Source organism: Leptidea sinapis, chromosome 10 (genome assembly GCF_905404315.1).
Source record: "Leptidea sinapis chromosome 10, ilLepSina1.1, whole genome shotgun sequence".
NCBI lineage: Eukaryota > Metazoa > Arthropoda > Insecta > Lepidoptera > Pieridae > Leptidea > Leptidea sinapis.
In genome coordinates this window covers 3,431,473-3,456,866 of record NC_066274.1, presented here as the reverse complement: position 1 = coordinate 3,456,866, position 25,394 = coordinate 3,431,473, and the positions used below count along the sequence as shown (strand labels likewise).

Below are 25,394 nucleotides of genomic sequence, written 5' to 3'. Positions count from 1 at the left end.
ATCGTGGAGCAACATTGGTGAAGATGGTAAAGTCGGGGCCGTCTCACACACCAACCAATAAATGGAATTAGTGCTGCAACCGGAGTAGCAAGAAAAAAGCAAGCCAAAATTTAATCCATTGTGTTAATATTAAACCACTATTCAACTTGTATTTTTGAATAGCGGTAAACTTATTAACAAATTAATTTAAGCCCGTCCCTTAGTTCTTTCACGAAATAGTACAGTAGTTAAAAATGAACTAGGATTTTTTTAAACGACAAATTCAGGTGAATAATCCTTAAGGCCTACTATTTCTCAAACAACTTTACAAAGATCTGCGAGGCCACAGCATCGTAGTTATAATAACTTCTACCACACACTTGACATAAAACATAGAGTAGAGATCAGTGCACAAAACAAAATATAAAATACTGCTTCGGAAGAAGACGCCACGGGGCTGCCACGCGTTCTTGTTGAATTTCATGACATTTCAGAAAAATGTTGCAAAACAGATACTTATGTATATTGTATATCTCTCACCATACATATATAAATTTAGAATTCAATGAAGCGATGTCGTTTGTTAAGCTATTTATGCTTGTTTTGATAAGTATTTGATAGATAACATTTAGGTACTAATTTCGATACATTTCTCATAACAATAGTCAATGTTACTCGTATAATGTGGTATAATGTGGTAATGCGCCATTTCCTCCTACAAAGCGAACATTAAATAATTTATGAATGATTCGATAATCAATAGATAAATAAATAATACAGTTATTTACGACATGATATTTGTAATCTAAAACCCGTGTGATATAGGTTCCTAATAATGTATCATGAATATTTGTATAATGACAATAAGTACTTATAATACTTATTTGGATCGAAATTAACCGCAAGAACGAAGCATACATTGTTATTTTGACTTATTCCGACGCTAACTTACCAATGGCAACCCATTTTTTATAAGAGTGCACTGACTATTCGAGCACTTCCCCACTCACAAGGACTTACCACCTGAACCAACCTTGGCTAAACTTCGTCATTCCTATTACTAAAGAAATGATACTATTATTTATTCTAATAAAATAATATCATCTTAATGAACTTGAATAATACTTGATATCAAGGTGTGGAGCTCTATAAGTTAAAATATCATATTAAAAGTGATTTAGAAATCACTAAACCTGAGTCTGTCACTCTGTGTTGAGTCTGAAGTGTCTGAGTTTGAAGAGACCGGGCTCAACAGACGCAGCTGGTTTATTTTGTTTATATTTAAATCATATTATGATTTAATTTATTTAATTATTTGTTACATTCAGGAGAAGAATAAAGAATTTTGCCCAGTAATAATGAAATCAGATTATCTCCCCGGGGCGTAACTTTTTACGCCTGGGACTCCCTATTCTTTAATATTTTTTTGCATCCTACCCTTGGGGCAAGGATTGTTTCCCTTCTGATGATCCTAGTGCCTGCGCCGTAGCAGTAGCCGATGTGATACTACAGGGCATGGATATTTTTATACTAAGCTCTGTAGTACCGACCGGTGGCAGATCACAGCCCTGGTTCGATGCGTCAGTTAAAGCAGCATCTGACTGTAAAAAACAGGCGTATCGAACTTGGGTTGCGGCGCTGGGCACAAAAGATCCGAACTGCAAAGTTCTTAAGAGGAAATATAACCGTGCCTCTAGTTTTTTAAGCAGAAAATCACCCGTGCGAAATCGAAGCACGTCGTCAATATCGGCGAGCAGGTTTCCAGCTACCCGACCACGCAAGTTCTGGTCGTTGTCGAAAGCTGTTCTTGGTAACTTCAACCAGCCGTCCCTGCCGCCGTTGCACATGAGAAATGACAGCCTGGCCCATACGGCAAAAGAGAAAGCTGATCTCCTTTGTGCTCTTTTTGCCTCCAACTCGACTCTTGACGACAACGGAAAAACACCGCCAACCATCCCGCGGTGTCATCTGGAGGGCAAAGCCAAATTGGCTTCGAAGAAGCTGGGCGTCATCAATAGAGCACGGCAATACTTCAAGCCGGCCCACATTCTAGCGCTCTACAAACCGCAGGTCCGGCCACACATGGAGTATTGCTGTCATCTCTTTTGATTTCCTCCATTTTTTCGTAGTGTGAACATAGTATCCGTTAAAATTAAGTTTTTTATTATATCTGTTACGAAATTAAAGTTACCTCAGTGTTAAATACCTTGATTAGTGTCCTTGCTTGAAGATAAATTGGTATTGCACCAATATTTTCAGTGGATCTGGCACAAACCACTATAAAACTTTATAGCACTATCACGTTCCATATATGACTGCAAGAGCTACACCACAACAACTAGAACAAGAATAATAATTGAAAATATAGATAGTTGAATAATCACTCGTCAGTTTACATGAACACACGAAGCCGTCCCTCACAGTGCTTAAAACTTTACTGTGAAACTTTATTGTGAATAAGTGAGTAACAACAAAAATATATATTCCTCTTCTGTGTAGAGTACTTGTAAAATAAGGAGTGCATAAACAATTATTCTAGAATTGCTCAAACTGTTTAAGTTAACTAATTTCAGGCTACTCAACAAACACTTCGTAGCTTCGTAATATCATTGCGGACTGATAGCGAAATGATTACAGTTCAAATCCACATTAATCTTCTTTTTTTGGTTTTCTTTTTCTGTTTTTTTAATGTTTAATTATAAACCCAATAATCCTTATTATTATTAAACTATCTACTAGAATACATAATTGGTGATCTGCCGGTTTTGCTCTTTAACCATTCAATTGGTCAGGGATTGCGAGAATAAGACAGCCATCAACTCGTGTGTTATTAAAACCACATAGTTAAGGGACGAAATTAAAAATATGCTCTGCTCCTGGAAAACTGAACAAAACTCTGCTCTTGCAACATGGAAAAATGCCCAAGACTCAATTCTAAAGAAGCTTGTTTCTGATATAGAGTAATATATATATATATATATAATATAAGTCAAATCTCAATGTAATACTATACAAAAATCTAACCAAGACATTGAGCGATCCCTAGAATTTATTCATAAACAATAGGAAGAATTGCGTTTAAAAGTGATAACACTGGAAAAAGAAAATAAGGCAAACAGAAGCAGTATATTGATATTAGATTCAAAAATTCAAGAGATGCAGCGGATGACGCGTTCTTCGACTGTAGAAATTCGCAGTGTCCCTGAAAAGAATGATGAATCTAAAGAAGATCTAACCATGATTGTTTCCAATATAACAAAAACAGTGAACACTAAACTGCAGCTAGCGGGCCTTCCTGACGTTTACCGTAGTAGTGCAAAACCTGGTTCTATGAGGAACATAATAGTAGACTTCAATAAAGTACAGGATAAATACGATCTCCTCGCCTCTATTCGCAACTTCAATAAATCGCGCAAGCCGGCAGAAAAATTACATACACAACACATTGGACTGTCTGGTGAGAAGAAACCCATCTTCGTCGATGACCATCTGCCCACTTCGATAAAAAAGCTATTCGACAAAGCTCGGACGCACGCCAGAGACAACGGGTATAAATTTTGCTGGACTTCGAACTCCAAGGTCTTTCTTCGTAAGGATCAAGGGCTCAGACAAATCCTGATAAAATCTGAGCAGTGCCTCCCGTAGGCAACTTGATCAAAAACTATGACTAAGTATTGATCCCGTACGAACGTTGCTGTTATCAGGTACTACTATGTTAAGAAAAATCTATTATTTTATTACCAACAAACTATGTAAAACACACGCCTTACACGAATATCATAACCTCACCAAATATCTCTTTATAACTCTATTTTTTTAACAATAGCAACGCACACTTATCACGTTTCTAAAAATAGTATCATAGCATACACAAATTCAAATTACCTACTTTATGATAATTATTTTAGCATTAATAACTTATTAATGAAATCAGATGATCTCTTATTTAAGATAATTGATGAACATAAACCTATTTATTTCAAAATTGATATATTTAAAAATACCCTTTACACTAGCCGTCCTTCTCCGTGCTATAATTTGTTAAGTAATCTTTGCAATGCTTGAACTTATCACAAACGAACTAGATGCTTTTAGTGTCGCAAACAGTTTTCAGTGTTCACACGATCAATTCTTACAAATAATAGGTAACCCAGCTAGATGTATTAAAAGCCTTCATATAAATATCAAGAGTATAAATAAAAACTTTGATCAGCTGATAGTTTTTCTTAGCAGGTTGGACTCTAACTCAAAATTCAAGGGCATCAAAAGTTTTATAGCATACCAACTCACACCATCTTTTAATAATATTCAAGTATCTAGAAGATATAAACATTTTGATTGGCTACATGAGAGATTATATGAAAAGTTTACTCTGATACCAATACCTCCATTGCCAGACAAACAAATATCTGGACGCTATGACGAACAGCTAATTGAACGAAGGCGAGTTCAGTTGCAAGAGTTTGTTGATTGGATGTGTAAACACCCTGTTCTATCTAAATCCGAGGTGTGGCAACATTTCCTCACTTGCACTGATGAAAAAAGATGGAAAGCGGGAAAGAGACAGGCCGAACGAGACAATCTTTTAGGATTAAACTACTGTGTATCTTTAGTTGTACCTGAGAAAGCATTATTGCAATCACAAGTAGATAATATTACAGACCAATGCCATACATTCATGGGTAGCATGGACTCGTCTGTTAAATCCGTAACTAATATGTGTCTTATGCAAACCAAGAGGTTCCAAGGTCCATATAAAACTGATTGTCAAAAGGTCGGTGAAGCATTTTACAGTTTAGGTAATGCTCTCAGCCTTGACGAGGGAACTGTTATATCTACTTCTAAGTTAACATCTGCGATAAAAATGACAGGTGGAGTTTATATAGAAATTGGTAGAATGTATGAAGAACAACCGAAGTATGACTGGGAACCTCTAGGAGACAAATTTCATTTGTACAAAGGCATTGTAGGTTCCTTCCCAGACGTTCTTGCAAACCATAAAGGTGCCGTACAGAAGAAGAAAGAGTGTGAAAGGCTCACGGCTGAGCACAAAATGGAAGTTGCACAATTAAATGAAGTGATGCGGAGGACGGATGTGATTCCTTATGCCCTTCTTGCCGAAATTAATCATTTTAAGTCAGAGAGGACTGTCGACCTAAAAGCTACAATGCAAAAGTTTTTGAGACAGCAAATTACTTTTTACAAAAAAATTGTTGAAAAACTTGAAACAAATCTTCATCAATATGACGACTAGGCTAGAAACTTCCAGTAAATAATTGTGCGATATAATACTACATATGAAAGAACTAATATTTTATATTATGATATTGGAAAATATTTTTTATGTATCGGTATTCAGAGGATTGTTAAACTTATACATGTGATGAAACTTGACTGAGTATCTGCTATGATTTCACAATTTTTTACTAACAGTGTAAATACAAAGCTATGCTTTTCCAACAAATTAATTATTTTTTATGTTGTAATTATTGCTAAATATTAATTATTTTTTATGTTTGTTTTATGTTATAAACTGTAATATTCAGATTGTTCTGACATTGATATTCTTATTCTAAGTGGGTGCTGGCTTAAAAATACTCATCAATTACCCCTACTAGATGGTTATGCTTCATATTGTACCCACAATAACAAACTGCAGAACGATGGCGTAGTGATGTACGTTAAATGCGCATAATATGTACAATTGGAAAAGATCTTGCGTTTATCGGTATCTATCGCTCCCCATCATATTCCAATATAGACAACTTCATAAATTCTCTTACAACTGTAGTCTCCAGCTTAGATACGTTTCGAAATATTGCCTTATTGGGGGATATAAATATAGACATTAAGTCCAATAGTACCGACAGGATGTTCGGATTACTACCTGACATTACGGCTGCTATAGGTTTGTTACCGGCCCACACATTCCCTACTAGAATAAACAATTGCTTAGACCACATACTTTTGAAATCGAACCTCACATCTAAAGCTATAGTCTTTGATTCCCCTATCACGGATCATCTTCCTATTTTTCTATGTATCGACCGTGATCAATTACATCATGGTGATAATTCAAACAGGACTAGAACTAGCGTAGACTATGAAGGTGTTCGGAAGGCACTCGATACATCCGATTTCTCCTCTGTCATGTCTACTATGGACGCAGGTTTGGCAGCTAAACGACTAACTTCTATAATTACCAACAGTATGAGACTTTTTACATCTATAAAAGTCACTTCTCGAAAAAGACATAACATAAAGCCCTGGATAACTCCAGGTCTACTCCGATGTATGCGTAATAGAGACAAATTACATAAAAAATTACGTCAAAACCCTACTAATGACATTCTTGACACAACTTATAAAAGATACCGTAATTTTCTCAGTAACCTGTTGCATAAACTGAAACGTGAATTTCAAAAAAATGAGTTCTTGAAAGCCCATAGAAATCCAAACTTTCTTTCATCTTTCCTATATTGTTCAGTTCTTGTGATGTGTTTGTTGTGTTTCCTTGTAATAATAAATAAATAAAAAGCGCGTGCACCTTCCTTCAAGGCCGGCAACGCTCTTGTGATTCCTCTGGTATTGCAAGAGAATGTGGGCGGCGGTGATCACTTAACACCAGGTGACCCGTACGCTCGTTTGTCCTCCTATTCCATAAAAAAAGTGGGTGGGGGAATCCATGTCTAATATAATATAATTTAAAATTACACTGAAAATAATGTCAAATTTATACATTCTACCGTTTTTTATTGAGGAGGACAATATAGTGTACGTGTCGCCTGGTGTTAAGTGATCCCCACCGCCCAAATTCTCTTGCCAGAGGAATCACAGGAGCGTTGCCGTTAAAAATTGTCCACGCCTATCTTGAAGGAACCCATGTCGTGCCGATCCGGAGACAACAACAACTACCTTGACGAGCGCGTTATCCCACCCACAAGATGAAGTGATCACCTAAGTAAACATAACTTTCCAATAGATCTTGGACCTCTACATGACGCTGGCCAACGGAGTCGCAGTGTACTTCGCGCAGCCGGACGCGCTGAAGGGCAGCTTGTTGGAAACACTCAAAGAAGTCCGACCCACGCGGTACGTGCAAGCCTTATTTTAACATATGATGTTTACTGAGCAGACATCGCCGGACGACCCGAGCACTGAACGAATAATGAATAGGTCCGTCGTGAGTGCCGTTACATATATCATTCGATTTCATTATTAGTTCTCAGGGAGCCGAATGCACTGCGGTGTAATTCGGGTTGTATCGCGGTTCACTACGCTGTGATGCATTACGATTTGAATAATATTGCCGTCTATTCTGACAAACAAACAAACAAAAAGATTTTATTTCGTAGGTAAATTGCATTGCTTGAAATATGTTATTTTTTCATACAGCTCGTTCGGAATGCAGATTTCCTTAGAACGAGCAAGAAACTCTAAGGTTGCTCTTTTCAAAACAGAATGGTATTACAGGTTCTTATTTTCAATTTAATTTTACAAATCATTTCAATTACAATCTATGCAAAGTGATGCACCAAAATACACAAACGTCAATTACTGAATGCCTTACACGAGTAAGTCATAAAAATGTAAATTAATAAGTAAAAACATATTGCATTATATAACAGCTATTGAGTAGAAACTTCTTTATCTCCAATTTAATGCCGTCAGGTTTATGGGCGTGCCAAGAGTATGGGAGAAGATGTACGAGAAGATCATGGCCGTGGGAGCATCCAGAGGATCGTTGACGCGGTTCATAGCCGCCTGGGCTAAGGATAAGGGTACCAAACACCATTTAGCCAGGATCAATGGGTATGTACCGAAAAAAACTGATTTAGAAATCAAAGTTAACTCTTATCAGTTGAACGTTGCAATTTGTTGAGTTGAGTTGAGTTGATTCGCAACTAAAAGTTATATCTCAATAAAATGTTTAATATTAGTATAATCATTAACAGAAAGAGTTGTCATACTGAAACATGCAGGGCAAGTCTGTCAGCCATTATGTTGGCATAGCGACATCCCATTCACCACGGACGCACGCCAAGAAAGGATGGATATATTAGTAGGATGACTCTTTGATATACTCGTAGGTAATACAAATTGTTCACAGTTGACTCGACGGAGAAAATTTTGCACATGTTATGTTAATTTGTTATAATATAGTTTTATTCTTTAAAGGTACGTTTTAGAAGTAGGTGCCTAGATAACAGTAGCTACCGACTGCGGTTTTCATAATATCGCCGTTTGTCAATCGAGTTATTTATTCCGTCTTCTTATTGGGATAGGTAGAGTTATTTTATAAGACCGTAGACTTATTTTTCTAGGATGAACGGCACAACATGCGGGTTTAAGATGGCCAAGTCACTAGTACTGAACAAAGTTCGAGAGTCGCTGGGTTTCGACCGGTGCCTGTTATTTGTGACCGCGGCTGCCCCTCTCTCGCCTGAAATCAAGAAGTTCTTCCTCTCCCTGGACATCCCTATCATGGATGCCTTTGGTATGAGTGAAGCATCGGGTGCGCATTCCCTAAGCGCATATCCAAAGTAAGAATATATTATTTTCACTTTTTATTTCACCAACTGCCCGATATTATATTGTAACCATCTTATATAATTTATACGTCTAGAATCTAGATAGAGTATCTTGCTGTTAGACAACCGATAAAAACAAGCCAGGAATTTTAGTTTAGTGTGCGTGACAAGCTACATCTTACACTCGCGATTTGTATGACTCTTTGAGTTAGTGTGCGTGAATTACTTTAAGTAGTTCTTAAGATAATTTTTTTTGACGTTTTCACACCTGTCATAGTCTATCTAGACGTATAAATAATCTCAGGTAACCATATTTTTATGAAAAACAAAAGAAGCCCGCTGAGTTTTTTGCGTCCGCTCTTTTTAGGTCTGAGGCATACTTTTTCGAATGGTTGGTAGCTTTTGATTTTCAATAAAGGCATAAAATGAGAGTGAGAAATGACAACTCTTCCATACTCATATTTTATTTGATCATTAAGCGTGTTAATTCGAGTCAAAGATGACATCTAAAATAAATTATCAGACTTGAAGACTCGTCGACGCCAACTCGTATGAGATCCTACTCTTAATTATTCATTAATCATTTTTAAGGTTCAGGCTGGATTCAGTAGGTGAACTGTTGGAGGGAACAGAAACTAAATTTGATGGAGCAGAAAGCGTTAATGGTCCTGGAGAGATAATGGTCCGAGGGCGGCATGTCTTCATGGGTTATCTAAATGAGGAAGAAAAGACGAGAGCCACGATAGACTCCGAAGGCTGGTTACACACTGGTGACGTGGGCAGGGTAGATAGCGAGAATCTGCTCTACATCACCGGAAGAATTAAGGTAACTAAATATTTTATAGCGTTATTTTAATAACATTTAAATACGAATATAGCTGATATATTAACAGCGTGAGTAAATAGCCTCAGATAAATGGAATTATTTACTGACTGGTTTATAGTAGGAAAATATCAGTGTCAGTATTGTTATAATTGGGATTTGTCAAATTTGCAAATATTTTATCATAAAAGAAGTCAGCAATTTGTTGAGGATTATTTATTGTAGTTCCTTTATATATTAATTTATCGATGGCAGCGAACGTATTTTAATTATTGTCAATTTTGTTTTTGATGAGGTCCCAAACAGCCTTACACCTATTTGATGATTTTCTTATGTGGGATTCACTATGGTGGGCTTTCGCACGCAATATGCATACTTTAAGAAGTTTACCGTATTTTTATATAGGTAACCGTTTTCGGTGAGGCCGCTTATATAAATAATAATTTCGCATAAGTCTCCTTTTTGTCACACGCGATAGCTTTTGTAAGCCATTTGGGTTTTTTTGTATTATTATTAATTTTTACTGTAACAAAAGGAAAACATAAGTTTTTGAATAATAGGTAGGTGTCATGAAACGAATTAAAAACTTCATCGCATTCAGTCTTGGTGAACGCTTCAACCCAAGATAATCTCGAAATGCATTCTATATTATCTCTGGTAAAGGCTCTATTCTTTGTAGACTTATTTGTATTTTTCTTTCGTATTGTCTCTGTTAGAAATGCATTTGATATGTTGTTATTATTCTGTGGCTTTATGCGTCACTGTCACTGTCATTTATCTTGTCACATATATATACGTTATGTACGGTTGTCGGCCTATTATTAATAATATCGTTAAGAATGGCTTCCTTGATTATTTAAAATAAGATAAAGTTCTGTATTTTCAAATTAATATAGATATTGTTATACTGAAAAGGTGTATTATTTTAACAGTCTCTAATGGAAGGTGTATATTTCGGCATGTATTAGGTCCTTACATATGAAATTGGCGTATTTCGTACTGGCCACTTTAATCACGATGTTCTCCTCTTTGGTAAGGAATTCCAAATTCAAATTTGTACAGGTATTTACTCATGTATTTGTGCTTCGATGACCGTCATTCATTTGTTTTTTTCTGTTTGCGTCACTCATTTTACAAAATGGAAAACTTAAAGTATCGCATTATTTACGAGTACGAGTTCCGCCGTGGCACTAGTGCTGCGGAAACGACTCGAAGGGTGAATGATGTGTATGGCGGTCATGTTGCAAAAGAAAACACAGTTCGTTTTTGGTTCTAACGTTTTAGTTCTGGAAATTTCGACCTGCAGAACAAGCCCCGTGGACGGCCTGAGACCCAAGTTGATAATGAAGTATTGAAGGCTATTGTGGAAGCGGATCCATCGCAAACCACGTCCGAGTTAGCTGCAGGCTGCGGTGTTAGTGATAAAACTGTTTTAATTCACTTGAAGCAAATTGGGAAGATTAAAAAGCTTGAAAGGTGGGTACCTCACGAATTGACTGAAGCAAACCGGCAAACGCGCGTCGACTGCTGCGTTACATTACTGAACCGGCACAATAATGAAGGTATTTTAAACCGAATCATTACCTGTGATGAAAAATGGATTCTTTACGATAATCGGAAGTGCTCAGTGCAATGGTTGAATCCTGGCCAGCCAGCCAAATCCTGCCCCAAGCGAAAATTAACCCCAAAAAAGTTACTTGTAAGCGTTTGGTGGACTAGTGCCGGTATTGTTCATTGCAGTTTTCTCAAATCTGGCCAGACTATTACGGCTGATGTCTATTGTCAGCAATTGCAAACCATGATGGAAAAGCTAGCGGCTAAACAACCTAGGCTGGTCAATCGCTCCCCGCCACTGCTACTTCACGACAACGCTAGACCACACACTGCACAACAGACGGCTACCAAATTAGAAGAGCTTCAATTGGAATGTCTAAGACATCCTCCGTACTCCCCGGACCTCGCTCCAACTTCTTGCAAGGGAAAAAATTAAACTCTGATGGGGCAGTCCAAATCGCCTTCACAGATTTTATTGATTCCCGTCCGACTGGTTTTTTTAGTAAAGGGATCAATGAACTACTTATGATATGGCAAAAGTGCATAGAAAACAATGGTTCATACTTTGATTAATTAAATATATTATATTTAAAAATATTCGACTTTTTGTTCCTCCCATACAAAACGCCAATTTCATATGTAAGGACCGAATATTATCATCTGACAGATTCTAGTGTTCTAATTTTGAAGAAAATGTATCCTCAGCCTAGTAAATTGTCGATAAGTTATGGCTACTGCTATATTAATAGAAATATTTTCTACAGTGACATTGATAAAGTTTAAATTCAATGCAAACCTCCTCATTAGTTTCTCGACGTTTTCGTAGAACAATGGAACTCTACTTGTCTTGCAAAATATCAGAAATGTATAGAGTCAATGCCTCGCTAGTGTAGTAGTAAATAAAAGCCATGCTACTTACCTAAATTAACATTATATATTATGAATTGTTTTTTCTTGACGCACTTTAAATTAATGTGATTTATTTGATCTAAGTTTCACATCAGACAAATCTCGATTTTAATAAATAATTTGTAATTATTTGTCCAGCGTCATTACTTATTGAAATCGCCAATAAAGAGACTAAATGAAATTTGTAAAAAAAAGGATAACCGATTCTATTCTATGTTCCCATCATTCATGTGAGTAATTCATAACAACTAGTTGCTTCTAAGAAGAAACACATAAAATATAAAAATTACATGATTCAGAGAAAAAAATTCTGGAACTTTGAAATCGTTCTTAAATATACGACCATAACTGTCTAAAAACTACCTGAACTAGACGTAAGTAACACAAGACAGTTGCATCTGAAGGAGGTCTGTTGTTCAAGGAACTGCTGATAACAGCTGGCGGCGAGAACATCGCCCCCGTCTTGATCGAGCAGGCGGTGCAGGCCGAGCTGCCTCAAGTCGGGTACGCGGTGCTCATCGGTGACAAGAGGAAGTTCCTCTCCATATTACTGACCTTGAAGGTATACTATGTTTTAAAACACTTTTCGTAATTATGTCAATGGGCTAGCGTCCAGTATAAGCATCTTTAGGTAGGACTAAATAATTGAGTTTGAAATAAACCATTGTTTTTTTTTATAGAATAGGAGGACAAACGAGCTTATGGGTCACCCGGTGTTAAGTGATCACCGCCGCCCACGTTCTCTTGCAACACCAAAGGAATCACAGGAGCGTTGCCGGCCTTTAAGGAAGGTGTACGCGCTTTTTTGAAGGTACCCATGTCGTATCGTCCCGGAAACAACGCACAAGGAAGCTCATTCCACAGCTTTGTAGTACGTGGAAAAAAGCTCCTTGAAAACCGCAGCGTGGAGGACCGCCACACATCCAGATGGTGGGGATGATATCCTAACTTGTGGCGTGTCGTGCGAAGGTGGAATTCGGCGGCAGGACTCAGGTTAAACAGCTCTTGGGAGCACACCGTGATAAATGCGGTAGAAGACACACAATGAAGCGACGTCTCTACGCAATGCCAAGTGACCCAGATGTTCACAGAGCACTGGGATCCCCGATCCTAACCGACCGGTTTCAATACTCTGACTGAGCGCACTTCGTGAAATTAACTGCCAGCTACGATTCTTGGATCAATACGACTGGGGAAACGTTAAGTTATATTATCAAAGTATTTGTTAATCTGACAAACATATTGTTTAACAATTATTTTAACAAAACTTAGCCGTTCTTACCGTACGAAACTAAACTTGTCAGTAATTTTTTAAACGTATTGAGATAATAAGATTGGCGTTTTCAATTTTCATCTCTTAAATGTTAATGTAAGCATTTATATTATTTACTTTAAATCCCCGGTCAGGCTAAGGTGGATCCGAAGACGGGAGACGCTCTGGACGACTTGGAGGCCGAGACCATGAAATGGGTAGCTGGGCTGGGCAGTAAGGCTGAGACCATCAGTGAAATTGTTAAGAGCAACGATCTTGCGGTATGTATGTTTTATAAATCAACGGACATGAGGCTCAATTGATGGAAGGTAATTTATGATCTCATTTACAATGCATTACCAGCCGAATATTCATTATAATCAAATACTAATAAGATTTATATACACTCAGATATGGTTGTGGCGGATCTCTTGTCAAATTAATTTTCTCTTTACAGATTCACAAGGCAATAGAAGACGGCATTGCTAGAGCCAATAGGAAGGCAATATCAAATGCTCAAAAAATACAAAAATTCGCCATTCTGCCTGCCGACTTCTCTATGAACAGCGGAGAGCTGGGTACGTTGGTCATGACTAAACATTTATATTTATGTGGACATTCACCAAATTATTTGCACAATATTATATTTAATTAATTTTTTTTCAAGTGGTTTCACAGAGTAAACATCAAGGACCCACTTGCCGTACTTTACAAGATTAATCGATTTTATCACTTGCTATATATTTCTAACCGAAAACAGCTCCATGAAGTTCTTCCCTCCGTCGTATCCATATTCAGCAACAGCAAGTCCGTCTTGTCTGTCGCGCCCGCTGAGTCACATGTCACGTCAGTTTTCTCAATAAATAATCTCCGTCAGTAAATCTTGTGGGATGCACAGACGAGTGAAGCGACAAAAGAAGGACTCCGCGCCGTGATATTAACAAGTGAAGCACCTTTATGCTAGTGTGTGTGCGGTTACGGGGTATACCAGTTACACAATTTTTTCTACAAAATAATCATATATGGCCACAAATACTTTTATAGTATTGTTTTCACACTATTTCACAACGCAAGACGGCATATTTAAATTAATATTAATTGCGACGCAAACTGATCTGTCACAGACGATGGCAAATCGCAAAATGGCGGTCGATCGGCTTGTTGCTTGCCTTGATTAGTGTAAGTGTGTTCGTGGGGCAATATACACATTTACCGGCTTGTTTTGGTGCTTCACTGTTATGTAATGTGACACGGAGTCCTTCTTTTTTTACTCGTCCGTGGTTGGATGATTATTTTTAAGTCACCGAGGCAAAGTTAGTTCATAAATTTTTTGCAAGTATATCTCACTTCTAAATTTAAATTACTCCATATTGTCGAACGATCCTAGGTGCCAATTCCCCAGTCCAAAGGTTATCTAAATTTTTTTATTCTTATAGCTTATATTGACATATTTGCTGATTCCTTTGCCATTTTGCGCAAGACCATTTGCACCAACATTCTTAATCTTTAATAATGTTTTAATTTGTAAATGAATGTAATTGTGTAACTTATCATTTATTATTTTTTTAAACTGTTTACCTACTTCTTAATTTATTCAATATAATACTTAAAAAATAATAATAACTGTGCATGCTGTGTTTATTTGTAAGCAATCGCTACGTTTAGTTCCTAGTTCTATATATAATACTGTAAATAAACCTAATAAATAAATAAAATATTTTCAGAAGTGCAAATAAATGGGCAAAAGTATAAGTTTTGACATTCATAAGTTGGTTGATTTCTTTGCCCTAAATGAATATAGTAATTTTGGTTAACGACTTAAGACTGTAAGTCTTTTGGAACTAATAATACCAGTTTCTACAACAAAATGAGTTTATAAATATTGGTATTATTTGTAGAGTAGGTACTTGAGAATAGGGCGATCGCTACCAGTCTATTCCATCAAATAAATAACTCAACATACGTGTTATATTGTCAAACATGCTCAGGAGTTTATTTGTATCCCGTTCCTCTCAACTCCAAGTTATTTAGTTTCAAATATGTAGATTTTAATCAAAATTATATTTCAGGACCAACACTGAAGATTAAGAGGAACGTCGTCTACGATAAGTACAAAGACATAATAGAGAAGTTCTACGAATGATATGATTTCAAATTGGGTTTTACTGCAACGACTCGATAGGAAATATTATCTAGCGGACATTGGTTGGGTGCTTGTATACTATGAACACTTGTAAATAATACTTTTATAATTAAATTAATAATAAGACAACTCGTTTTATTTAACTTATTTATAAACATTATTACATTTTTAAACACATGGAATGATAAAATATTTATAATTTTTGTAGCAGCGCTGTTTTCAAGAGACCAACCAAATTGGAAAATATTTTAAAATCGAAACTGTGACAATGTGAATAATGAAATAATTTGGAATGTTCAGTTATGGGAAGATTGATATCATTTAAGGAACTGGACATATTAATTAATGATTGATACATATTCAAATTCTAGAATTAATTACATATAACATGTTCCAATTAAGTACATTATTTGCAGTTCTACAACTTATTTCTAAACTTAAATAAACTATATAATTACAGTAAAAATAAACATATTCATATTTTTAAGTATAATTTGATACATCAAGTCTACATTTTATATAATAGTAAAGTACACAGTAAACTCATTAATACATTTGAACAGCCCAGCAAGTCAGGCTGTACCTACGGTCCGAACATGATACAAATTATTTGTGATTGGGGCCGGGTCACTGAATATTAATTAGAAATAAATGTTTAATAAAATCTACGGTAGCATAAATACTTTATTGCAATCCGCAGTTTTTTCTATTGACAAGACGAGCAGGAGGTTCAGCTGATGTTATACGCCCTGCCCATTGCAATTATTACATTATCATTACATCAATCACTCAGGATTCTTGAGAAACCTAAAAATTCTGAGCGGCACTACAATTGCGCTTGTCACCTTGAGATATACGATATAAAGTTTCACTTGCCCAGTAATTTCAATAGCTACGGCGCCCTTCAGACCGAAACACAATAATGCTAAGACATTACTGTTTCACGGCAGAAATAAGCGCCGTTGTGGTACCCATAACCTAGCCGGCATCCTGTGCAAAAGAACCTCCCACCGGTAAGTGTAGTGACAGTGAAATGTAGTGTCGACGGCTGAACACTTTTATTCTTCCTCTTTCTAAGATTTTTTTTGTAGCGAGCTGTGTGTACTTACACCGGACGATCAATTCTTAAAATGAATGTTTCTATTTGTTGCGGCGTTTGAAATCCAATAACGCTGTGGACGGGATTTAGAATGGCAGACATCATTCATATTAAAAGGAATATATTTAAAACCATTCGATGTGTGAACACATCCGATTCAGTGTTCAGAATGCCACCTAATCAACAAGTTTGTTAGTATAATGTCCTTAGGGTGGCGACTTAGGCCCGGTTTCCACCAAAGCGGAGAGGAGAGGAGATGCGTTTTGATAACCAATCAGATTTCGTTATTTCCACATCTCCTCTCCGCTTAGCTTCGGTGGAAATGGGTTAAGCGGAGAGGAGATGTCTCATTTTTCTTTGAACCTCCAGAAAGCGTCGTTTATTTAATTCACTGATCGTGACTACAAGAGGCGTTCCTTCCGTATTTTTAACCGACTTTAGTAGTTTAGCGATGTATTTTAATTCAAAAAAAGGAGGATGTCTTCCTTTCGTAGATATCAGTTGACTGATATCACTTCTCATCTCCACTTTGGTGGAAATAACCTAACCGATTCGCAGCTACTCTCTTCTCATCTCCTCTTTGGTGTAAGCCGGGCCTCGTGGTATGGGCGTGTGTCGTGGGCGGGGCTAGTGAGTGGGCGGCATGTCACTCCGGCCCGTGTCCGCGAGCGGCAGCGGCTTGGCCACTCCGATACGCACGACGCCGCGCGGCGCACCCTTCAGCGCGGCCACGGCTTGCTCCAGACTCGCGTTCTCCAGATTCTATTAACAAACAATAATAGTTATTTATGCAACTGTTGTGTAATGAGGAGTATTAAAACACGAATGTGGGAAATAATAGTAGTATCACACGAGTGTTTTAATACCTAATTATCAACAGTTGCATACAAGACTTTATCTACACCCAGAATATGAATCCTCTAAAATATTCTGAAACAGTTAGCTTACTGCTTACATTAAAACAGCCAGTCCTAGTAGTAACCTAAACCATCCCTTACTGATTATATACAAATAAACTGAGTATTAATGAAAGAATTATTAATTTTAGTTGTAATTTACATTTTGTATAGTGCAATTATTAAAATTAACTTAAATATTATGTTATTTTACAGCGTTTAAAACATCCGGCGGTGTGCTATCAAAACTTGAATCGCTCATTTTTTCAAGAACCATTGTTCTTGAAAAAATGAGCGAATTTCAAATAACCTACTTAACTACGTGGAACGCGCGTGAACGAAAATGTTCTTTTTTAGAAATTCATACAGATACCACGCATCGAGCAATAAGAATGTGGCTGTTTGTTGAAACTCTTTGTGCATGAAGGGATCGAAAAAAAAAACCAAGGAGTGTTGTTATGAAATTCAGTACAACATTACAACACTCGTTTGGATGATGTAATGGTTATTACGACATTGGGTGTTTTAATGTTGGTAATAAACTAACTGTTTCAGAATCTTTAATAGAGGATTTAAAGCATGGTTGTAGATAAAATATGTTTATACTACTCCCATACTTTAAATCCTATGCAATGCAAAAAACAAAGTTTTAAATTAAAAATTAAACAGTTTTTGTTAAGGGCCGATTTTTCAATCCTCAATTAAACAACCAGATAAGAGAAATTCGACGGATAGCGCAATTTCGAATTTTTCAACAGGCAGATAGAAGTTATCGAACGAATTAAGACTATATCGGGTGATTATATTTATGGGCCCCTTTGGGAGCCGGTTAAGAGCTATCGGTGAGACAATTAGGACGTGTTTTTAAGTTTTTTAGGCTATATTTGTAGATAAGTCATTCTCTAGTTATAAGTGAATTATCTATGCTTATGTCAAAAGATCTAATAACTATCATCTTTTAACGACCTCACACGTAATTTATGTTATAACTATCTAATATAGTAGAAATGATAATATAATGGATATTTTTGAGACAATTGACGACATCGCGATTGAAGAAGAAATCCATTTCCTCAACAACAACGAAAACAATTTTAAATTGAAATAACAACAATAACTGAACACTGAACAAATAAACAAGTGAATTAGAGGTTTGTTGTTATTAATTGTTTTGATAAATGTCTAATGACAAACAAGCATCCTTCGACCTTTCTCTGTCTTATGCGTTAAATAATATATATGTCCATCTCGCTTGCACGTATGAAGTGTGAGGTTGCTTCGACAATACCACAGACAACTATTCTTTGGATAAAAGCGATTGAAAAATTCAAAACTTTTAATCGTTAGATAAACAGTAATTAATTTTATTCTCTCGATAGTTACCTGGTGATTTATCTGAGGATTGAAATATCGGCCCTAAATCATCAGAAACAAGAGGAAACACTGAGATATGACACCAGTACTTTATAAAAGTATTTTAGCTAATATATTTTTACTTATTACAATGTACAAGAATAGGTACTCACCACATTTAGTTTTCTCCATTATCTTTTCAATTCAAAACATAAACTCTCAATTTTAATTAGATCTTTAAATATATAATTTAGGCAGTTGTCAGTTATTTATACTTGGCTGTTAGCAGTTTTATGAACTTTAATGCTGATTGTTATACATTTGCATTTTTTAGTTTTTTTTTTGGGATAAATTATAATTGTCAGTTGACGTAACAAGCAACGAACAGAAATTATCTATTTATTTACATGCGGCCACTGAGTATACAAGTAGAACGTTCTAACTCATTCATTGCCCATCGTTAATTATAACCAGATCGAAACACTTAAGAAATTAATTTTAAATTAGGTAATCTTATGTAAGTTTATAAGATTTAGTTTTTATACCACGTTACTTTTAGTTTCCTACCAGTAAAGTTTTGCTTTTATTTTATATCAAAATATTTTTCGTGACGTCACAAAATGGCCCAACGGAAGACCAGCGTTGGTTTTCAAACCAGCAACATGCTGAGTTGGCACCATTTTTTGAATCGTATATAAATGATAGAAATGTTTCAGTCTTTGTTTTTTGCTTGTTTATCTATCTTAAGTTTATATTTATTTTTATGTTATGTCTTTGCATAAATCTACTTACTTATACGTTTCAAAATAAAAAAAATCTTTCTTTCTTTCTATTAAAGATTCTAAAACAGTCAGCGTATTGCCAACATTAAAACACCCAATGTCCTGATAGCCATCATCAAATATCATCCAAACGAGTGTTGTAATGAAATTTAGTACAACATTACAACACTCGTTTGGATGATGTATTGGTTACTAGGTCTGGCTTTTTTAATGTTAGGAGTAAGCTAACTGTTTCAGTATCTTTTAAAGTGGATTCATATTATGGGAGAAGTTAAAGTCTTGCATGCAACTATTGATAATTAGGTATTAAAACACTCGTGTGATACTAATATCCACATTCGTGTTTGACGAGGGCTGCACTAAAAGTATCGGGAATCAAGGAAGTGACACAACATTACTATTAAAAATGTGTTTATTGCTTTTCGAAGTATTCTCCGCGAAATTGGACACATTTTTCCATACGATGGAACCAATCATTGAAGCAACCATTCCATTCGGAAGTTGGGGTCTCCAAAATGGCCGTTTAGTAGGAGTCCACAGCTTCTTCAGGTGATGAAAATCTCTGACCACGCAATTTATTCTTTATTTTAGGGAAAGTATAGAAATCATTAGGGTCGGGGCTGTACGCCGGATGGTCTAATAATTCTATGTTTTCTTGCTCTAAAAACTCTTTTGTTCTGTGCGCGGTGTGAGAACTCGCATTGTCGTGATGGAGGATGAAGCGGCGGTTGCAGTTCTCTTAACGGAGTTCAGAAACGACCTGTGGCAAACAAATGCTAGCATACCATTCTGCATTAACCGTTCTTTGTCCCTCAAGAGGAATAGTCGCAACATGGCCGGTTTTGGAGACAAACGTGGCCACCATTTTTTTTGCAACAATCCGTGAACGAATAATTTTTGTTGGCTTTAACTCATTTGCGAACACCCAAACTCGTGACTAGTTTTTTGTTTCGGGTTCGTACGCGTATATCCAGCATTCGTCACCTGATACGATGTTGTATACAGCATTTGAGGATCCTGCGTAGAATCTTTCGAGAGTTCTGACGCACCAAGTAACGCGAGCCGCTTTTTGCTCTTCATAGAGCAAATGCGGTATCCATCGGGAAAACAACTTTTTTACACTTAATTGTTCATGCAAGATTTTTTGTATTTGACTCATGTCAATGTCTAAAGTTGCCTGAATTTCGCGGTATGTCAATGTCGATCTTCCTCAATCAGCTTACGCACAGTATCAACGTTTTCTTTGGTGACTGCAGTTTTTGGGCGACCTTGACGGGGATCATCACTGAGCTTGACACGTCCACGTTGAAATTCAGCAAACCAGCGATAAATTGTGGTTTTGGATGGGGCTTCATCACCAAATGCAGAAATCATCTGGTCAACACACTGTTTTTTTGTTAAACCACTTCGAAAATCATAATCAATCATCGTTCTAGAATTTTCTAGAGTCAATTCCATTTTCTCAACGACTAAACAAGTTTGAAAAGATCTTGTGACAAGACCGAGAATCTTTTTTAAATAAATAAATGGTATTCGATTTTTAAAACCAAGGAGTTTTTAATTAAAAAGATTTTAATATGAGAGGAACAGTGGAAATATTCCTTATTAACTTTTAGTGCAGCCCTCGTAATACCCTTTATTACACAACAGTGGCATAAATAAGTATAACACCATCATAGTCACAACTGTTATTATTATGATTTGCATACTATCTCATATTATTGTAAATATAGTATGCAGATCATAATAATAACAGAATTAAGACAGCTCAAACTGTATCCTTTAATGCTGCACTTACTGCATACCATGGTTATATTGCGTCAGTTTTACGGTACGGGTTAATACTATGGGGAAACTCCACTAATATTTCAAATGTTTTTCTGGCACAGGCAGCTGGCAGCTTTATGCAATGTCAGTTCTCTAGAATCGTGTAGACCATTATTCAAAAAGCACCATCTGTTAACGCTTACTGGTCTATATATATTAGAAATTTGTATGTTCATTAAAAAACATGGTTAACTTTTTAAACCAGCAAAGGACTATTCCATATTAGGATTAAGAGATCCAACTCCCCCTATGATGTCATACTGTAGAACAGCGCTTCATCAAAATAACGCAAATGTTATGTCTATATATCGACGCCAAGCATGCCAATACAGGCTGCGGCGGTCACAGGAGTGATCTCGAGATATTTTTATCATAAATCCAAAATACAGCAGCAGAAATAACGTTAGCGCCATAAATAGCTCCAAGTGTTGTTCGAACCTGGTCGTTGACGAACAGCAGCCGGTCGCCGGGGATGAGGCGGCCGTCCTGCTGCGCCACGCCGCCCGGGACCAGCGAGCGGATCACCACCAGCGTGTGAGCCGGCCGCAGCGGGTCCTGGTAGTCCAGGATGGAGAACCCCAGCCCGCGCTCGCCCTTCACCAGCTCTGGAACAACACGGCATTACAAACAACGTTCCGAACCACAATCACAGTTAACAACACAAAACTGGTCACGTGATTCTAATTAACGGACTCTGTAAGTGATGACTTGGTGGCCCAACCCACACGTGTGGAGTGGGTACACTAATATTTATTACACTTTAATGCAGACAAAGTTCTTAAAATGTGATGTTTGTGGCTTGGAACGTTTTTCAGGAACTACATCCAATTTATACATATGAAGGAATATAATAAAATAAAAATGTATTTCATATACATAGAGTTAATTTACATCCCTTTACCGCGAAACATTTCAAGACTACCATAAACGGTACTACAAAACTGATAAGGTTGACATTGCCTGCATTCCGGAAGGTCAGTGGCGTGCATTGGTTTTCTAGCAAGGTAAGCACTGTAGATCTAACTAGTCGTAGAACCGGGCTCTAGTCTGACAGTACTAGGTTTTGAAATCTACATACTACAATCTACATACATCTACATAGTTTTGTGTTTCGCATATAGTTTCCGTACCATATGGTCAACCTAATATTTTAGTTTGTGTCATTCGAAGAACAAGTATACCTTAAATTGCTTTCTTATTTTATTTCAATAGCCAAAGCATGCGTGTTTATTTAACAAACATTATTTGTTATTATAATTCTAAGATTACACATACTTTCATTTTTACCGCCATCTAGCGGTAAACACCCATACTGCAATCATTTACTGTCAAACCTAATATTTCATGCGTTTATGATAATATTTATACCTTTAATTATTATTGAAAGCTCTAAATAAAGTAATATTTTTTTCAAAACATTTGTGGCTTCGAAAAAGGACTTTAAACTCAAATCACAGAGGACCTTTGTATAAAGACTCAAATTATTATATAATTTTTTTGTACTTATGACCTCAAAATAGCACAGCGCTGTCGGCTTCATAGTTCATATTATAATTTTAATACGGTCCTTTAGCTTTTCTAGATAATTTACCTAATTGATACACAGTAGGCGCTCGATAATCCGGCACCCGATTTTTCCCTCTATTGGCCAGATTGTCGGAACTGCCGGATTATCGAATTTATATAGGAAGTAAAAGCTTTTTACACATATACAATGTAAAATAAAGTCTACATATTATAGATTCACAGTAAATGACTATTTTAATATGGTTAGGTGAAATTATTATAAAAATAAAAAACACAAATATGTAGGTATATTATTACACGTGTTCATCATTTGTGACATTTTCAGTTGCGGAAGAGGAAGATGACGTTTTGACCAAAAAATTGTCAATTTTCGCTTGCTTCTTGCCATAATATTTTTTTATAATTATCATTTCTCTTAACTTTCTCAAATTCAGTAAAATGTCGTTGGTAGCGTTATTTTCCTCTGCCCAGCGGATACTGACATCTATTGATTTCAGGGCATCTTCAGCCTTCACTAAGGTGTTCGTGAGACTAAGAAAGGTCATTTCCAAATAATCTTGTTCAGAGCTAGAAACAGCATCATTTATTATTTCTTCATCGGTCATTGCAGGGTGAGAATCCGAGTTTTCCGAAAACCATTCCTCAATATCTTGTTCAGTCAACTCTGTCTGATTACTTAGGAACAACATTTGCTTCAGTTCTGCAAGAGGTAATTCGTCTTCTGAATACCACTCTTCTTCATGGTCCATAGGTTTAAGTAACGGTGTGCAATTAGGTGGCATAAAAAGTGATAACTCATCAAAAATCCCTAGATGATAACTCATCATTTGGGCAGGTGCATTATCCAACAACAGAACATCTTTAGGCGGAAGATTCTTGCTTTTCAAAAATTTACGTACCTCAGGCACAAAATCATTGTGAAACCAATCAATGAATAATTTTTTAGTTACCCATGCCTTGTTTTGATTTTTATACACAAGTGGAAGATTAACATTTTTAAATGCTCTAGGATTTTTCGCTTTTCCTATAAACAGCAGCTTAAGCTTATGAGTGCCACTAGCATTTGCACAGGGCATAAAAGTGACCCTGTCTTTTAACACTTTCCTGCCTGGAGCTTCTGACTCCTTTCTGTAAACATAAGTTTTGTTAGGTAAAACTCTCCAAAACAGGCCGCTTTCGTTGTCGTCAATGTTTTTCTTAAATTTCTCGACAAATGGAGCGACGGCTGATGTGTCACTAGATAATTTTTCGCCTGTTACAGTCAATAAACGTATTCTGGATTTGAAACCATATCTGGACCATATTTGGATTTGAAATTCATGAACCATCCATCACTAGCTTTTATGTTGGCATTCTTATATATTTTTTCATAAAAAGTTAAAGCTTTTTGACGAATAATATCTCCAGTAAGAGGCGTATAGGCTCGTTCTTGAAGAAACCACGTATACAACGCGTCCTCCATAAGAGAATACTCTCCAACCTTCATAGTTTGTCGCGAACTCGTCCCGGCGTCAGCAGTGTTGGCGAAGTTTTCGATCTTCTAACAATTCTTTTTTATGTCGTAAATTGTTGCACGGCTTACACCATATTCACCAGCCAACTTCATCTGATTTTCACCACTATCCAACTTTCGCAAAATTTCCATCTTTTAAATTAAACTTAATGTTTCCTGTTTACGTTTTTTGTCCGCCATTTTGTCAAAGCGACGCTGCGAAACAAGAAAAAGCAAAACAAACACGTGGCTTCACTGTTAAGGTTAGGCCCGGACTGCCGAGCGAGAGAAACTACTCGAACCCGCTCAGTAGTCCGCCGTTCAGCTATGTAAAATGCCGGATTATAGAGCGCGCTACCTGAGTCCCAAACTGCCGGACTACTGAGCGTGTCAGATTGCTGAGCGCCGGATTATCGAGCGCCTACTGTATATATAAATTCACTTACCACTTCTTTTGCCACAATAACATTAGTTATGGGCCGGTCGAACGGTAAATTTTCACCAACATAAATATCTCAAAAATGCATGAACATTACTCGTAAAAGTATAACTCGTCTATTAAAAGAAATAATTTTTATTGTATTTATTATTGAAACCAGCTCTACCTATATCATAACCGGCACACTAATTTAATTTCTCTATTACTTACCTATATTTTTAAAACCCAATACCTATTTTAAACACAAATCACACATCAACTTTTTATCAAAGTAAAACTTAACACGGGTCACGGATGACGGAATGAACTATAATAAAAATAAAATACTATTTATTAATCAACGAATATACCTATTTACTCTAATGATACTCATGAAGACAAATAACCGAAATAGCCATAAACTCCTAATATAGAGGGAGTGAGACAGATGTCGGGTAATCGGTATATCTCGCTACAAATCGTAAGTAGGTATGCCTATCTAGCCGCCCATACATTGCTGAATATCGTTCAACTGTGACCAATACTTTTCTAAATAAGATCAATAAAATACTCGTTGCGTCGTATAGGCATTTTAGGACTGCCTATCGTACGAATGTAGTATGTATCTAGCGTAAGGAAATATTGAGTGAGTCGGTGTTCAATAGAAGTTTGGTTATAGAATAACGGAAGCAAATTAAACTTAATCAACTTTATTATTAAATATTTTATTTTTGTTATATATTGAGTAACTGTATTCATTTATTTTATTTAATACTTTGATAACGAGGTAGGCAATGCCTAGAGGCATA

The 25,394-nt window shown here is 36.5% G+C and overlaps 3 protein-coding genes across 5 annotated transcripts in view; 2 read left to right on the top strand and 1 right to left on the bottom strand.

The window, feature by feature from the left end:
• LOC126966491 (long-chain-fatty-acid--CoA ligase ACSBG2-like) overlaps positions 1 to 15,320 on the top strand; it is a 70,111-nt gene extending 54,791 nt beyond the window's left edge. For all 3 annotated transcript variants that reach the window (XM_050810590.1, XM_050810591.1, XM_050810592.1), the window contains exons 8-15: positions 6,962 to 7,071; positions 7,651 to 7,791; positions 8,304 to 8,522; positions 9,102 to 9,336; positions 12,218 to 12,358; positions 13,204 to 13,329; positions 13,506 to 13,626; positions 15,118 to 15,320. In XM_050810590.1, the coding sequence (XP_050666547.1) occupies positions 6,962 to 7,071; positions 7,651 to 7,791; positions 8,304 to 8,522; positions 9,102 to 9,336; positions 12,218 to 12,358; positions 13,204 to 13,329; positions 13,506 to 13,626; positions 15,118 to 15,191 (1,167 nt within the window). In that variant the 3' untranslated portion in view covers positions 15,192 to 15,320. The remainder of the gene's footprint in view (positions 1 to 6,961; positions 7,072 to 7,650; positions 7,792 to 8,303; positions 8,523 to 9,101; positions 9,337 to 12,217; positions 12,359 to 13,203; positions 13,330 to 13,505; positions 13,627 to 15,117) is intronic.
• LOC126966520 (sorting nexin-33-like) lies at positions 4,022 to 5,523 on the top strand. Its single transcript, XM_050810642.1, has one exon. It carries the CDS (start codon positions 4,037 to 4,039, stop codon positions 5,231 to 5,233), a length of 1,197 nt encoding a protein of 398 aa, XP_050666599.1. The 5' UTR covers positions 4,022 to 4,036; the 3' UTR covers positions 5,234 to 5,523.
• A 4-nt stretch (positions 15,321 to 15,324) lies between the features above and the next one.
• LOC126966508 (patj homolog) overlaps positions 15,325 to 25,394 on the bottom strand; it is a 35,532-nt gene continuing 25,462 nt past the window's right edge. The window contains exons 11-12 of the mRNA XM_050810621.1: positions 21,587 to 21,753; positions 15,325 to 17,052 (exon numbers count right to left, since the gene is read on the bottom strand). Coding sequence (XP_050666578.1) covers positions 16,918 to 17,052; positions 21,587 to 21,753 — 302 coding nt within the window. The 3' untranslated portion in view covers positions 15,325 to 16,917. The remainder of the gene's footprint in view (positions 17,053 to 21,586; positions 21,754 to 25,394) is intronic.

Excerpts from the sequence above, each read along its gene's own strand:
- LOC126966520 (XM_050810642.1), top strand. The coding sequence starts at position 4,037 with ATGCTTGAACTTATCACAAACGAACTAGATGCTTTTAGTGTCGCAAAC.